Below are 15,948 nucleotides of genomic sequence, written 5' to 3' on the forward strand. Positions count from 1 at the left end.
GCAGAGAGAGAGAGGGAGAGAGAGAGACAGAGCAAGGGGAGAGACGGGAGAGAGAGGGGGAAGGAGAGAGGGGGAGGGAGAGAGAGGCAGAGAGGGACAGAGAGACAGAGAAGGGGAGCGTGAGATAAAGAGGGGTAAGGGAGAGAGGGAGAAGGAGAACATCCAGACAATGCAGTACAGTCCACTTAATGTCTCTCTCAGTGGCTGCAATCGCCTCTCCCTCCATCCCTCCAATCCATCTCTCCCTCCATCCCTCTCTCCCTCAATCTATCTGCCATCCCTCTCTCCCTCAGTGGCTCTAAATATCATTTTGACTAACATGGCCTCTCCCTTCGTCCCTCTCAAAGCTGCATTTGTGCAACCGTAAGCAGGCCACTACTGAATTTATCATCTCTGCATTATTTCAAGAGGAAAAGGGAATAGAGGGGGATGAGAGGAGGAGAGGGAGAGAGAATAGATGGATGAGAGGAGGAGAGGGAGAGAGAATAAATGGATGAGAGGAGGAGAGGGAGAGAGAATAGATGGATGAGAGGTGGAGAGGGAGAGAGAGAAGAGAGGGATGAGAGGAGGAGAGAAAGAAGAGGGGGATGAGAGGAGGAGAGGGAGAGAGAATAGATGGATGAGAGGAGGAGAGGGAGAGAGAATAAATGGATGAGAGGAGGAGAGGGAGAGAGAATAGATGGATGAGAGGTGGAGAGGGAGAGAGAGAAGAGAGGGATGAGAGGAGGAGAGAAAGAAGAGGGGGATGAGAGGAGGAGCGGGAGAGAGAAGAAAAGAGGGATGAGAGGAAGCGAGGGAGAGAGAGAAGAGGAGGATGAGAGGAGAGGGAGAGAGAAGAGGGGGATGAGAGGAAGAGAGGGAAGAGAGAAGGGGGATGGAGGAGGAGAGAGAAGGAGAGAGGGATGAGAGGAGAGGGAGAGAGAAGAGGGGGATGAGAGGAAGAGAGGGAAGAGAGAAGAGGAGGATGAGAGGAGAGGGAGAGAGAAGAGGGGGATGAGAGGAGGAGAGGGAAGAGAGAAGAGGAGGATGAGAGGAGAGGGAGAGAGAAGAGGGGGATGAGAGGAGGAGAGGGAAGAGAGAAGAGGAGGATGAGAGAAGAGAAGCAGGCTCTGACAGCCCTCAGTCAGTCCCGTGAGATTAGTCTTTCTTTCTCTAGCTCAGGTTTTTCTTCCTTCCATCTTTTCTTTCTTCTCCATCCTTCTGTTGCTTGTTCACCACAACAAGCTTTCTTCTTTTCATTGTGAATGAAGAGGTAGAAACAGGAATTTGAATTGCATCAAATACAAAAGATATTATGAAGCTTAAAATGGAAACTGTAAATGGTATTCTCAAGCTGCATACTACAGTTGTAGTTCAGGATATTCACATACCTGATGATAGGAATCTGTGTACCATTCCAATTGATTTATTTGGTATTTTATTAGGTGTTGTGAAAGCAGCAGCTACTCTTCCTGGGGTCCACACAAAACATGAAACATGACATAATACAGATCATTTAAAAAAAAGAACAGATGGAGGACAGAACTACATCCATTTAAAAAGGCACCCATAGCCTACATATCAATACACACACAACAGGGGAGAGGCGTTGTGCCGTGAGGTGATGCTTTATCATGGTTTTTTAAAACCAGGTTTGCTGTTCATTTGAGCAATATGAGATGGACGGGAGGTCCATGTAATAATGGCTCTATATAATACTGTACGCTTTCTTGAATTTGTTCTGGATATACACCTTGAATTTGTTCTGGATATACATCTTGAATTTGTTCTGGATATACACCTTGAATTTGTTCTGGATATACACCTTGAATTTGTTCTGGATATACACCTTGAATTTGTTCTGGATATACACCTTGAATTTGTTCTGGATATACACCTTGAATTTGTTCTGGATATACATCTTGGATTTGTTCTGGATATACATCTTGGATTTGTTCTGGATATACATCTTGGATTTGGTCTGGATATAAACCTGAGCTGGTTGCCATCTGGTTGTCATCGTGTTAGATCTAGACAGTCACAAGTCTGGGACAATCCACGGTTCCAGCTACAAGGGCTAACTGCGTCACGGGCTGCGTTCAAGCCCTCAAGGAAACCCCACTAGATTGATAGACAGCTAACAGTGGCAGTTATGCTAGCTGCTACGCCAAGCAGCTCATCAAACCCTTGGTCAGCAGGATCCCTGGACAGATTGCAGTGGTCCCAGCAACAGATTACCAACCGCGTTGAGGGATCCAAACTCAAAAGGTAGCTAGTTATCAAACTATTTTAATACAACACTTTTTCAGAAACTTTCCAAATTTTCCAAAACAACAAACCGAGTTATCCCTCATTCCGCGTTAAAAAAACATACATTCATCATGAATACAGAATAAAGTTCTGAAGATCTCATTGGCTTAGATTATTCCTTAGCCAATCAGCAGCTAATGTCAAACATAGAAGTTACCCCCACACACACACACACACACACAAACTCCCCCCAAACACACACACACACACAAACTCCCCCAAACACACACACACACACACACACACACACACACACACACACACACACACACACACACACACACACACACACACACACACACACACACACACACACACACACACACACTAATTCCATTATTCCTTAGAGAGGACTGATTGGAGAGAACAATTAGACTATTAAATCATTATGCAGGGCTTCTGTTTTCTGTCTCACTGTCTGTCTGGCTCCCTCCCTCCATCCTTCTCTCCCTCCATCCCTCTCTCCCTCCATCCTTCTCTCCCTCCATCCCTCTCTCCCTCCATCCCTCTCTCCCTCCATCCTTCTCTCCCTCCATCCCTCTCTCCCTCCATCCTTCTCTCCCTCCATCCCTCTCTCCCTCCATCCTTCTCTCCCTCCATCCTTCTCTCCCTCCATCCTTCTCTCCCTTCATCCTTCTCTCCCTTCATCCCTCTCTCCCTCCATCCCTCTCTCCCTCCATCCTTCTCTCCCTCCATCCTTCTCTCCCTCCATCCTTCTCTCCCTTCATCCTTCTCTCCCTTCATCCCTCTCTCCCTCCATCCTTCTCTCCCTCCATCCCTCTCTCCCTTCATCCCTCTCTCCCTCCATCCCTCTCTGCCTCCATCCCTCTCTCCCTTCATCCCTCTCTCCCTCCATCCCTCTCTCCCTTCATCCCTCTCTCCCTCCATCCCTCTCTCTCTCCATCCTTCTCTCCCTCCATCCTTCTCTCCCTTCATCCTTCTCTCCCTTCATCCCTCTCTGCCTCCATCCCTCTCTCCCTTCATCCCTCTCTCCCTCCATCCCTCTCTCTCTCCATCCTTCTCTCCCTTCATCCTTCTCTCCCTTCATCCCTCTCTGCCTCCATCCCTCTCTCCCTTCATCCCTCTCTCCCTCCATCCCTCTCTCTCTCCATCCTTCTCTCCCTCCATCCTTCTCTCCCTTCATCCTTCTCTCCCTTCATCCCTCTCTGCCTCCATCCCTCTCTCCCTTCATCCCTCTCTCCCTCCATCCCTCTCTCTCTCCATCCTTCTCTCCCTCCATCCTTCTCTCCCTTCATCCTTCTCTCCCTCCACCCTCCTCTCCCTTCATCCCTCTCTCCATCCTTCTCTGCCTTCATCCTTTTCTGCCTTCATCCTTCTCTCCCTTCATCCTTCTCTCCCTTCATCCCTCTCTCCATTCTTCTCTGCATTCATCCTTTTCTGTCTTCATCCCTCTCTCCCTCCATCCTTCTCTCCCTTCATCCCTCTCTCCCTCCATCCCTCTCTCCCTCCATCCTTCTCTCCCTTCATCCCTCTCTCCCTCCATCCCTCTCTCCCTCCATCCCTCCCTCCCTCCATCTTTCTCTCCCTTCACCCTTCTCTCCCTCCACCCTCCTCTCCCTTCATCCCACTCTCCATCCTTCTCTGCCTTCATCCTTTTCTGCCTTCATCCTTCTCTCCCTTCATCCTTCTCTCCCTTCATCCCTCTTCCCTTTCATTGGCCTCACCTCCATTTCCTTCCCTTCTTCCTCCCTGTTTTGTCTACCTCTGTCTCCCTGACTGCCTTTGTCTGCTTGACTGTCTGTCTGTCTGTCTGTCTGTCTGTCTGTCTGTCTGTCTGTCTGTCTGTCTGTCTGTCTGTCTGTCTGTCTGTCTGTCTGTCTGTCTGTCTGTCTGTCTGTCTGTCTGTCTGTATGTATGTATGTATGTATGTATGTATGTATGTCTGCCTGATGGTATGTCTGCTTGTCTGACTGTTTGACTGCCTGACTGTCTCTCTGTCTCTGTTTGACTGCCTGACTGTCTCTCTGTCTGTCCCTGTCTATCTCTCTTTTTCTCTCTTTCTCTCTGTCTCTCTCTTTCTCTCTGTCTCTCTGTCTTTCTCTCTCCCTCTCTCTCTCCCCTCTCTCTTTCCTCTCTCCCCTCTCTGTCTCTCTCGCTCCACACACGACACAGACACACACACAGACACAGACACACACACATACACACACACACCTTCTTAGAAAAAATTGTTCAGAAAGGGCTCTGCCCCCTACCCATCTGTAAAGGGTGCAGCTCTGCCCCCTACCCATCTGTAAATGGTACAGCTCTGCCCCTTACCCATCTGTAAATGGTACAGCTCTGCCCCTTACCCATCTGTAAATGGTACAGCTCTGCCCCCTACCCATCTGTAAAGGGTGCAGCTCTGCCCCCTACCCATCTGTAAATGGTACAGCTCTGCCCCCTACCCATCTGTAAATGGTGCAGCTCTGCCCCCTACCCATCTGTAAATGGTACAGCTCTGCCCCTACCCATCTGTAAATGGTACAGATCTGCCCCCTACCCATCTGTAAATGGTACAGCTCTGCCCCCTACCCATCTGTAAATGGTACAGCTCTGCCCCCTACCCATCTGTAAATGGTACAGCTCTGCCCCTACCCATCTGTAAATGGTACAGCTCTGCCCCCCTACCCATCTGTAAATGGTACAGCTCTGCCCCTACCCATCTGTAAATGGTACAGATCTGCCCCCTACCCATCTGTAAATGGTACAGCTCTGCCCCCTACCCATCTGTAAATGGTACAGCTCTGCCCTCTACCCATCTGTAAATGGTACAGCTCTGCCCCCTACCCATTTGTAGAGGGTACAGCTCTGCCCCCTACCCATCTGTACAGGGTACAGCTCTGCCCCCTACCCATCTGTAAATGGTACAGCTCTGCCCTCCACCAATCTGTACAGGGTACAGCTCTGCCCCCTACCCATCTGTAAATGGTACAGCTCTGCCCCCTACCCATTTGTAGAGGGTACAGCTCTGCCCCCTACCCATCTGTAGAGGGTACAGCTCTGCCCCCTACCCATTTGTAAAGGGTACAGCTCTGCCCCCTACCCATCTGTAGAGGGTACAGCTCTGCCCCCTACCCATCTGTAAAGGGTACAGCTCTGCCCCCTACCCATCTTTAGAGGGTACAGCTCTGCCCACTACCCATTTGTAGAGGGTACAGCTCTGCCCCCTACCCATCTGTAGAGGGTAGAGGAGTCAGAACAACATCCCAGGACACTAAGACTGTGTCCCAAATGGCACCCTATTCCTTAGTGCCATAGTTCTTTGGTCAAAAGTAGTGCACTAAGTAGGGAATAGGGTGCCATTTTGGGTCACAGTCTAAGCCCTTCACTGGTCAAAACACCAGTTGGTTAGTGCGTGGCGGTAGCCTCTCAAAGGTTGAGGGTTCAATTCCTGCAAGGATGACACAAGAAATGCATGCACTCACTGTACTGTTTGGACAGGAGTGTCTACTGAGTGACATGTAACTGCTTTATTTTAATTAAATAATAAGCAATTTATCAGATTAGTGGTTAAAAGGATAATATAATATGCCATCACACAGAGACATCAGACAGCCAGGACAGTCACCCCATCACAGAGTGACATCAGACAACCAGGACAGTCACCTCATCACAGAGTGACATCAGACAGCCAGGACAGTCACCCCATCACAGAGTGACATCAGACAACCAGGACAGTCACCCCATCACAGAGTGACATCAGACAGCCAGGACAGTCACCTCATCACAGAGTGACATCAGACAGCCAGGACAGTCACCTCATCACACAGTGACATCAGACAACCAGCACAGTCACCCCATCAGACGTAACATCAGACAGCCAGGACAGTCACCCCATCAGACAGTAACATCAGACAGCCAGGACAGTCACCCCATCAGACAGTGACATCAGACAACCAGGACAGTCACCCCATCAGACAGTAACATCAGACAACCAGGACAGTCACCCCATCACAGAGTGACATCAGACAACCAGGACAGTCACCCCATCAGACAACCAGGACAGTCACCCCATCACAGAGTGACATCAGACAACCAGGACAGTCACCCCATCAGACAGTAACATCAGACAACCAGGACAGTCACCCCATCACAGAGTGACATCAGACAACCAGGACAGTCACCCCATCAGACAACCAGGACAGTCACCCCATCACAGAGTGACATCAGACAACCAGGACAGTCACCTCATCAGACAGTAACATCAGACAGCCAGGACAGTCACCCCATCAGACAGTGACATCAGACAACCAGGACAGTCACCCCATCAGACAGTAACATCAGACAACCAGGACAGTCACCCCATCACAGAGTGACATCAGACAACCAGGACAGTCACCCCATCAGACAACCAGGACAGTCACCCCATCACAGAGTGACATCAGACAACCAGGACAGTCACCCCATCAGACAGTAACATCAGACAACCAGGACAGTCACCCCATCACAGAGTGACATCAGACAACCAGGACAGTCACCCCATCAGACAACCAGGACAGTCACCCCATCACAGAGTGACATCAGACAACCAGGACAGTCACCCCATCAGACAACCAGGACAGTCACCCCATCACAGAGTGACATCAGACAACCAGGACAGTCACCCCATCACAGAGTGACATCAGACAACCAGGACAGTCACCCCATCAGACAGTAACATCAGACAGCCAGGACAGTTACCCCATCAGACAACCAGGACAGTCACCCCATCAGACAACCAGGACAGTCACCCCATCAGACAGCGACACCACTACAGGCAAACAGTCAGAGCACATCCCTGCTGGCATTACAACCTGCTAAAAATAACACAGCTACACAGCCACACACACCCACGTGCACGAACACAGACACAGACACACACACACACACACACACACACACACACACACACACACACACACACACACACACACACACACACACACACACACACACACACACACACACACACACACACATGCTGTTAGTTAGAGGAATTTGTTTGTGAAAGGTGTGTGTTTGTGTGTGAGTTGTTGATGCTGTTAGTTAGAGGACACAGCATCACAGCACATCCAGGCTAGGGAATATAGGCAGCTACAATCCAGATTACTTAGAAATGAGTGTTGAAATCCTGTTCAGATGACTTACATTTACATTTACGTCATTTAGCAGACGCCCTTATCCAGAGCGACTTACAAATTGGTGCATTCACCTTATGATATCCAGTGGAACAACCACTTTACAATAGTACATCTATATATTTTTTTTTTTGGGGGGGGGGGGTTAGAAGGATTACTTTATCCTATCCCAGGTATTCCTTAAAGAGGTGGGGTTTCAGGTGTCTCCGGAATGTGGTGATTGACTCCGCTGTCCTGGCGTCGTGAGGGAGCTTGTTCCACCATTGGGGTGCCAGAGCAGCGAACAGTTTTGACTAGAAATGAGTGTTGAAATGAGTGTTGAAATCCTGTTCAGATGACTTAGAAATGAGTGTTGAAATCCTGTTCAGATGACTTAGAAATGAGTGTTGAAATCCTGTTCAGATGACTTAGAAATGAGTGTTGAAATCCTGTTCAGATGACTTAGAAATGAGTGTTGAAATCCTGTTCAGATGACTTAGAAATGAGTGTTGAAATCCTGTTCAGATGACTTAGAAATGAGTGTTGAAATCCTGTTCAGATGACTTAGAAATGAGTGTTGAAATCCTGTTCAGATGACTTAGAAATGAGTGTTGAAATCCTGTTCAGATTCCTGGTGTGACCAACCTGGTGTTGAACACAGATTATTTACACATTTCAAGACTGTTTACCCCCACTGAGCAAGAGCCAAGGCTGCACAAGTCTTTAGGTTTTAGGCCAGGTTACTCTTCATGTGAGAATGCTTCGTCTTCAAAAAAGCATGAAAATGTATGCACTCACCACTGTATGTCTCTCTGGATAAGAGGGTCTGCTAAATGCCTAATATGTCATGTAAAATGTAATGTAAAATGTCTAACCCAGAATCTCATTTAGAACTCAGCCAGCTCTGCATAGCAATCTTTGCCTCTGTCCATGGTACTGATCATTATATGGTGGAGAGACCTCTAGGTGCGTGCACCCATCCGACCAACCAAGTTGGAGTCATGGAGGGACACAGACATACGTTGATCAAGATTCATACATTGATATGCGTCTTGGATAACGGAATTGACAGTTACTCTTTCTTTGACATTCAGAACATACAGTGGTCTACCGGTGAAAGAAAAAGAGCTACGGTCATTATATTTGGCCGATAGGTAAAATATGATGCAGTTTGCTGCCAGCTGCCTTCTTGCTCTTGAACCCGCCGTGTTAAAACGGCCCTCCCGCCACCGCATGACACAATACACCAGGTGTAGGCTACTTCGTTGTTCATTCAAACAGCCCGTATCTCCTCCGTTGAATCAAAAGGCACCGCAAGGATAAACTGCATATCGCTATCAGACGAACCAAACGAGACAAAATCAACCTTCCATTCCGTTTCTTTCACAATTAGAAAAATGTCCATTCTTACCTCAGTCGACATGTTGCCTTGAGACGGTGCAGGATCTGTCCCGTGCTGAATTCGTCTGCTCTTGGGACTGAGCGGCTCGAGCTTCGCGGGAGGGCGAGAACGCACTAGCGAGGCTCGAGCGTGTGGGTGTCGTGTGTGTGAGACAGACAGAGAGAGAGACAGAGAGAGAGAGAGAGATGCAGATGTTCTGGGGTGAGTGGTAGGTAATAGGTAATTACAGAACTTGGATAGTTTATAATTATACCAACGATGGAGAAGAAAGAGAAGTTCTGAGATATGAAAGTGCAGACAGGAGTCTTCAAAGATAGGATGCTGTGTAACAATAGATCACTGATTCCTCTGTGTAAAAACCTGAGGTCATTTTTCTTTTACACTTTGTGGTTTCCCAAGTTTATTAATAATTAATAGGAAATGCCTGCTTTTCCATCCTTCTCTCCATCAGCTGTAAAAAACAACAACCGTTATCTCCTGCTGTTTCCTTGATAACTCAGTCAAGCACGAAGACTGAGAAACTTGAGGCAACAATCAACATTGCTGTGTTCCTGTCGAATTGGACCGATTTGCAAGTTCTCTCTGAAAAATGTAGTTCATTTAATCTGATTGTCATAAGGTTCCATGACTTTGTCCACACAGGGCATCTGAACACACAAATACATTTTGATGTTTTTCCTTACATTTTGGGCATTTTATTTAACTTGTGTACACATGTGGTGTTCCCTTTGACCGGTCATTAGCAATGAATGGGTGAGACTACAATTAGTGTATAAAATTGAGTTCAGACACATGCCCATTCATCAGATGGACACACTTCCACTCCCAAACCCCCACATGCATGTGTGTTTGAACACACACACACACACACACACACACACACACACACACACACACACACACACACACACACACACACACACACACACACACACACACACACACACACACACACACACACACACACACACACACACACACACACACCTCACTCCCCTTCTTGGCTTCCATGGCAACCCCCATGGGAACCTTTCCCCAATAGAATCTTTCCCCCATGGGAACCCTACCTGATGGCATTGTCACAAACAATCGCAACATTGTTTCAATAATATATAGAACTTTTCTTGCAGCTCTGGTATATAAAGCTTTTTTGAGGCCTTGCTCACAATTCATTCTGTGGCAGCACAATGACCAAACAATATACTGTATGTGAGGCTCTTGATCATATCTTTGATCGTGACACTGTTGAGGAGGAGAGAGCCCTTGTTTAACTTTGACACAAAGTGGTCTGTGATAAATAGCACAATATGTTTCATCTGAGTATTTGTTATAGTCAACATAATCCATACATTGTTTTTTTTACTCAAAAACGAGTTGTATGAGCTCAGGTCAATGAGGCCAACAAGCCATAAATAGCAAATTGAAGTTCAGAACTTGTAATGTTCACAAGAACTTAAGTTAATAAAAAGATCTAACACAACATTAGGTGATATATATGTATGATTGATTGTGTTGACAGTATAAAGTAGTCAAGCACAAACACTGAGGGAGAAACGCGAGACAGCTATAATTTACTATGAGTTAGTTGTAAGAGCTTAGTGTCGCAGGTTCACATCCAACTTCGTTTTGCCAGCTAATTCGCTGCAGCCATCATAGTTCATTGAGTCCAGAGTGATTGCGTGTACGTGTGTCATAACCATTGTGTATATAACAGGGTGTTTAATTCCATACCTGTAGTGAGTGCTTTGATTAAACATTTTTCATTAGAGTGTGAGTGCCAAACGGTACAGTAGCAGTTGGGAACCGTTTAAGATAAGCAATTCACGGCTAGTACAAGAAGTATTCTCATTCTCGTCCATTCCTCACTCCCACCTCACTCCTTCCCACCATCCCTCTTTGCCCCCATCGTTCTCTCACACACATGCATGTACGCAACCACACACAGAAACATCTATCCATTCTGAATGTAAATAAGATCTAACACTAGACTAGCCTCCATAATAGGAAGGATGCTGAACTAACAGCATCTGAATCCTGCTGTTTACCTCAAATTGCATGAATGGATGCATGTCCAATCGTAGCCTGGCACATATTCCCCCAGTTTATGTGTGTGTGTGTCTACAGGCTGGCACATATTTCCCCAGGCTTCAAGTGTCCTCAAATCTCCTGATATTGCTGCTGTAACTTTAGCTACACCATCAGCCCGTAGTCAAACATAGTGAGACAAGACACACACACTCACATCTAGGCTTTTGCTAAGACAAGAACAAAGTATTTTCGAGCTACAATTTCTCCTATGGTTTTTCAAGGTAGCAGAAACATATTTCTCAAAAAATGGATCAAGCCTTTCATTTTTTAAATTTCTTTGAATGCCATGTGTTACGAATCCCTTTGGCCCTGCAGTCTAGAGGGGATGGAAACGAGACCCGTAACATAACTCATGCAAATTATAATAGTGATAAACAGTGAGAACAAAAACCACAGACAACTGAAATTTACCGTCAAACACTAAAGGTTTATTTTTAAACACACGGTAAAGGGGTGTGAGAAAAGGGGGTGAGCAGGACCCAAGGAAAGAAACAGTAATCCAAAAACACCCCTAAACTAGACTAGCCTACTTCAATAACAGCTAGCTAACTAACCAAAAATACACTGGGTGGTCCGCCCAGTTCTAACTAGGGTACTTAGACAAAGTATTCCTACGGGTAATGTATGCCCATGGGCGACTTGTCTTGGTACCCCCTTTTCCCACCAACAAACAGTCAACACTTTAACAAAAACAATACTCACAGGCTGACAGACAAAGTGACATGTAGTTGCAAAAACACAAGAGAGATCAATCCATAGAGAGAAAGAGCTGCGGACACAGCGGGAGCGATTGAGAGAGAATGAGTTACAGAGAGAGATAGCACACAAAGAGATTGATCTGGGGAGAAAACAACTGACTGGGTTTTTAAACCAAGGGAAAGGGGCTGTGATAGGGTAAATGAAAAGGTGCAGGTGTCTTCTGATTAGCGACTGCGTGCGTGCACAAATGCATGTGTGTGCGAGGGTTTGCATGAGCGTGTGTGTGTGGATTGACACAGGCACACGGTATGGCCAAGATGTTTGTTTATAGTTGTCAGTGTTTGACTGAGGCCTGAAAGATAGGGGATATTGGTTTTGGTTCACCAGCAGAGGGCAAATGGCCAGGGTAAATTGCTAGTTTGGGGAGGTCTGATTACCACAATGGTTGAATGCATGCATTCCCCTTCATACTGGGATTGTAATGCAAGCTGATGAACTCATAAAGCATCTCATTCTGACCTCTGAATGTGTCTGAATGTGCACATCAGTGGAAAATTATCACTGTGCTGGAAATCTGACATTTTCATAATGAATGGACACACACACACACACACACACACACACACACACACACACACACACACACACACACACACACACACACACACACACACACACACACACACACACATGAAACATGCTTCATTTTCAATCCTAATGTATACAATATACATTTTACAAAATATGCATGGTTTTGGTTTCCATCCCCAAATGCCAGTTTGTGTTTAAAGCCCTTTTCTGTGACGTCTTGAAGATGGCTGTGGGTAGAAGTTGTTTTGGCTTTAGGCTCTCTTAATGAAGAGTACCGGAATTAGGTTTGGTTAGATTGGCTTTAAATTTAGTTTGGCATCTATGTATTAGGTGGCAGCTAGTTATACAGTAGGCCCATTGGTGTCATTATACATAATGTTATGACCACAAAAGTAGCAGTTTAAGCACAAGCATTTCACTACACCCGCAAAACATCTGCTAAATATGATATGTACAGAAAGCTCATCTTCAACATTCTGGATAGAAAAACTCCTGGCCCTACACATGGTAAATTATGGAATCAAAACTCCTGGCCCTACACATGGTAAATTATGGGATCAAAACTCCTGGCCCTACACATGGTAAATTATAGGATCAAAACTCCTGGCCCTACACATGGTAAATTATGGGATCAAAACAAAACTCCTGGCCCTACACATGGTAAATTATGGGATCAAAACTCCTGGCCCTACACATGGTAAATTATGGGATCAAAACTCCTGGCCCTACACATGGTAAATTATGGGATCAAAAGAAAACTCCTGGCCCTACACATGGTAAATTATGGGATCAAAACTCCTGGCCCTACACATGGTAAATTATGGGATCAAAACTCCTGGCCCTACACATGGTAAATTATGGGATCAAAACTCCTGGCCCTACACATGGTAAATGATGGGATCAAAACTCCTGGCCCTACACATGGTAAATTATGGGATCAAAACTCCTGGCCCTACACATGGTAAATTATGGGATCAAAACAAAACTCCTGGCCCTACACATGGTAAATTATGGGATCAAAACTAAACTCCTGGCCCTACACATGGTAAATTATGGGATCAAAACTCCTGGCCCTACACATGGTAAATTATGGGATCAAAACTCCTGGCCCTACACATGGGAAATTATGGGATCAAAACAAAACTCCTGGCCCTACACATGGTAAATTATGGGATCAAAACTCCTGGCCCTACACATGGTAAATTATGGGATCAAAACTCCTGGCCCTACACATGGTAAATTATGGGATCAAAACTCCTGGCCCTACACATGGTAAATTATGGGATCAGAACAAAACTCCTGGCCCTACACATGGTAAATTATGGGATCAGAACAAAACTCCTGGCCCTACACATGGTAAATTATGGGATCAAAACTCCTGGCCCTACACATGGTAAATTATGGGATCAAAACTCCTGGCCCTACACATGGTCAATTATGGGATCAAAACTCCTGGCCCTACACATGGTAAATTATGGGATCAGAACAAAACTCCTGGCCCTACACATGGTAAGTTAGATAGAGAAAAAGGCCACACACAAATTGATATTTTATAAAGCTTAGGGGAGTGGACATTCCCCCTTTATCTGTACTGTCTCCCTTTGTTCAATAGCACTTGATATGTTTTTATGTTGGATGTGTGTAAAACCTCTCTGTTCAAATGGGATCAGAGTCCTGGCAGACTTGATGTGTTATTATTTTGGATGTGTGTCACGCCTGCTCCCGCTCTTCCCCCCTGGTGCTCGAGGGTGCCAGGCTCCCCAGCATTACGCACTCCTGCCACCATCATTACACACACCTGCCCCCCCCGTCACGCGCATCAGCGATTATTGGACTCACCTGGACTCAATCACCTCTGTCATTACCTTCCCTATATATGTCTGGTTCCCCGCTCTGTTCCCTGCTTCAGCATTAATTGTCGTTTGTCTTTGTTTACCCGTGTGCTGACGCTGTTCTGTTACCTGTCTGTTCCTGATTAAATGTTGACTCCCCGTACCTGCTTCTCATCTCTGGCATCGGTCCTTACAGATGTATGTAAAACCTCTCTGTTCAGATGGCATCAGGTCCCTGACAGAATTAATGTGTTATTATTTTGGATGTGTGTAAAACCTCTCTGTTCAGATGGCATCAGGTCCCTGACAGAATTAATGTGTTATTATTTTGGATGTGTGTAAAACCTCTGTTCAAATGGCATCAGATCCCTGACAGACTCTTGACTTTGGAGAGAGAGAAAGAGGAGATGTTAAAAGGTTATAGGAGCTGTCTGCCCCCTCCTTTGAACACGTCCAACAACACGGCCAACAACACCGCAAGCAACACGGCCAACTTCACGGCCAGCAACACAGCGAGCAAGAATAGCCAGCAACACTTCCAACAACACGTCCAGCCACACGGCCAGCAACATGGTCAACAACACGTCCAGCAACACGGCCAGCAACATGGTCAACAACACAGCCAGCAACACAGCCAGCAACACGGCCAACAACACGGCCAACTCTAAACTTCACGGCCAACTCTATACACTTCATGGAGACACTGGGTCAAAGTGCCATCCTGCCTGTACTGTGTGTGTGTAGGTGTGTGTGTAGGTGTGTGTATTTGTGTGTGTGCATGTGTGTTCCCTGTTGCCAGCAGTCTGAGAGCTATCTGGAATTTCCATCCGTGCTCCGGCCTTTCAGGAATGCTGAACTGTCCCCTTCATTGAAAGGCTACCCAGCTTTGAAGACTGGGGTTGCGTCCTAAATGGCACCCTATTCCCTATGGAATCATTGCACTAATTTTGACCAGGACCCAAGGGGTGCAACATATAGGGGATAGGGTACCGTTTGGGTTGTGCCCTAGGACTAGGGGGTTTGCTTGGCCTAACAGCTTGGAGAAATCAAATGTGTGTGTGTGTGTGTGTGTGTGTGTGTGTGTGTGTGTGTGTGTGTGTGTGTGTGTGTGTGTGTGTGTGTGTGTGTGTGTGTGTGTGTGTGTGTGTGTGTGTGTGGCCAGGCATTGTGCCACCACAAACACCCTTCTCCCCACTGTTGACTTAACCACAGTAGGAGGCGCACGCACACACACACACACACACACACACACACACACACACACACACACACACACACACACACACACACACACACACACACACACACACACACACACACACACACACACACACACACACACACACACACTGGACACACACTGGACACACACTGCGTTGAAATCCACTCCCATCATGTTCCCTTCTGACATGACAGGAAATGAGAATTCCTGCAAAGGAGAAAATAAAATAATATGAACTTGGAATCTCTCTGAAAGCAAATAAACATCACCCACAGTCTCCAAGTCTCACATCACCAACAGTCTCCAAGTCTCACAGCACCCAGGGTCAAACTCTACTCCAAAACGTTGCTTCAGAACACTGTCATCCTTGTCTGGCACTGTTGTTCACCGTCTATCATTTGCTCATACTTGGATGAGTTCTCTTGATTGTTTGGTCATACGATGTGCCAACCACTGCTGTCTATTCAACCATAAAGGATGGGGTCTTGGCCCCGGTTGATATACATCGATGGAAGACACCCCCCCATCAACCTCTCACCTGTCTTCTCTAACTCTTTCCCAGATGGTTGATGTACATTGGAATGTTATCTTCGTCAACTAGGGGGTAAAGTCAAGGTAAGCATTGAATGTAATTGTCCAATAAGAACAGCAGGGTAAGAAATAATGCTTGTAAGTCAAAACAGCATTGATACATGTTCAAATATCCACATTAGTTTACCTGCCTAC

General features: G+C 46.4%; 1 protein-coding gene across 1 annotated transcript in view; it reads right to left on the reverse strand.

The window, feature by feature from the left end:
- The window catches only part of LOC106577258 (golgin subfamily A member 7B), a 20,334-nt gene extending 11,418 nt beyond the window's left edge, over nucleotides 1-8,916 (reverse strand). Inside the window, exon 1 of the mRNA XM_014155193.2 lies at nucleotides 8,800-8,916. Within this exon, the coding sequence (XP_014010668.1) occupies nucleotides 8,800-8,811 (12 nt within the window). The 5' untranslated portion in view covers nucleotides 8,812-8,916. The remainder of the gene's footprint in view (nucleotides 1-8,799) is intronic.
- Nucleotides 8,917-15,948: the final 7,032 nt, after the last annotated feature.

Source organism: Salmo salar, chromosome ssa18 (assembly GCF_905237065.1).
Source record: "Salmo salar chromosome ssa18, Ssal_v3.1, whole genome shotgun sequence".
In the NCBI taxonomy this organism is placed as follows: Eukaryota; Metazoa; Chordata; class Actinopteri; order Salmoniformes; family Salmonidae; genus Salmo; species Salmo salar.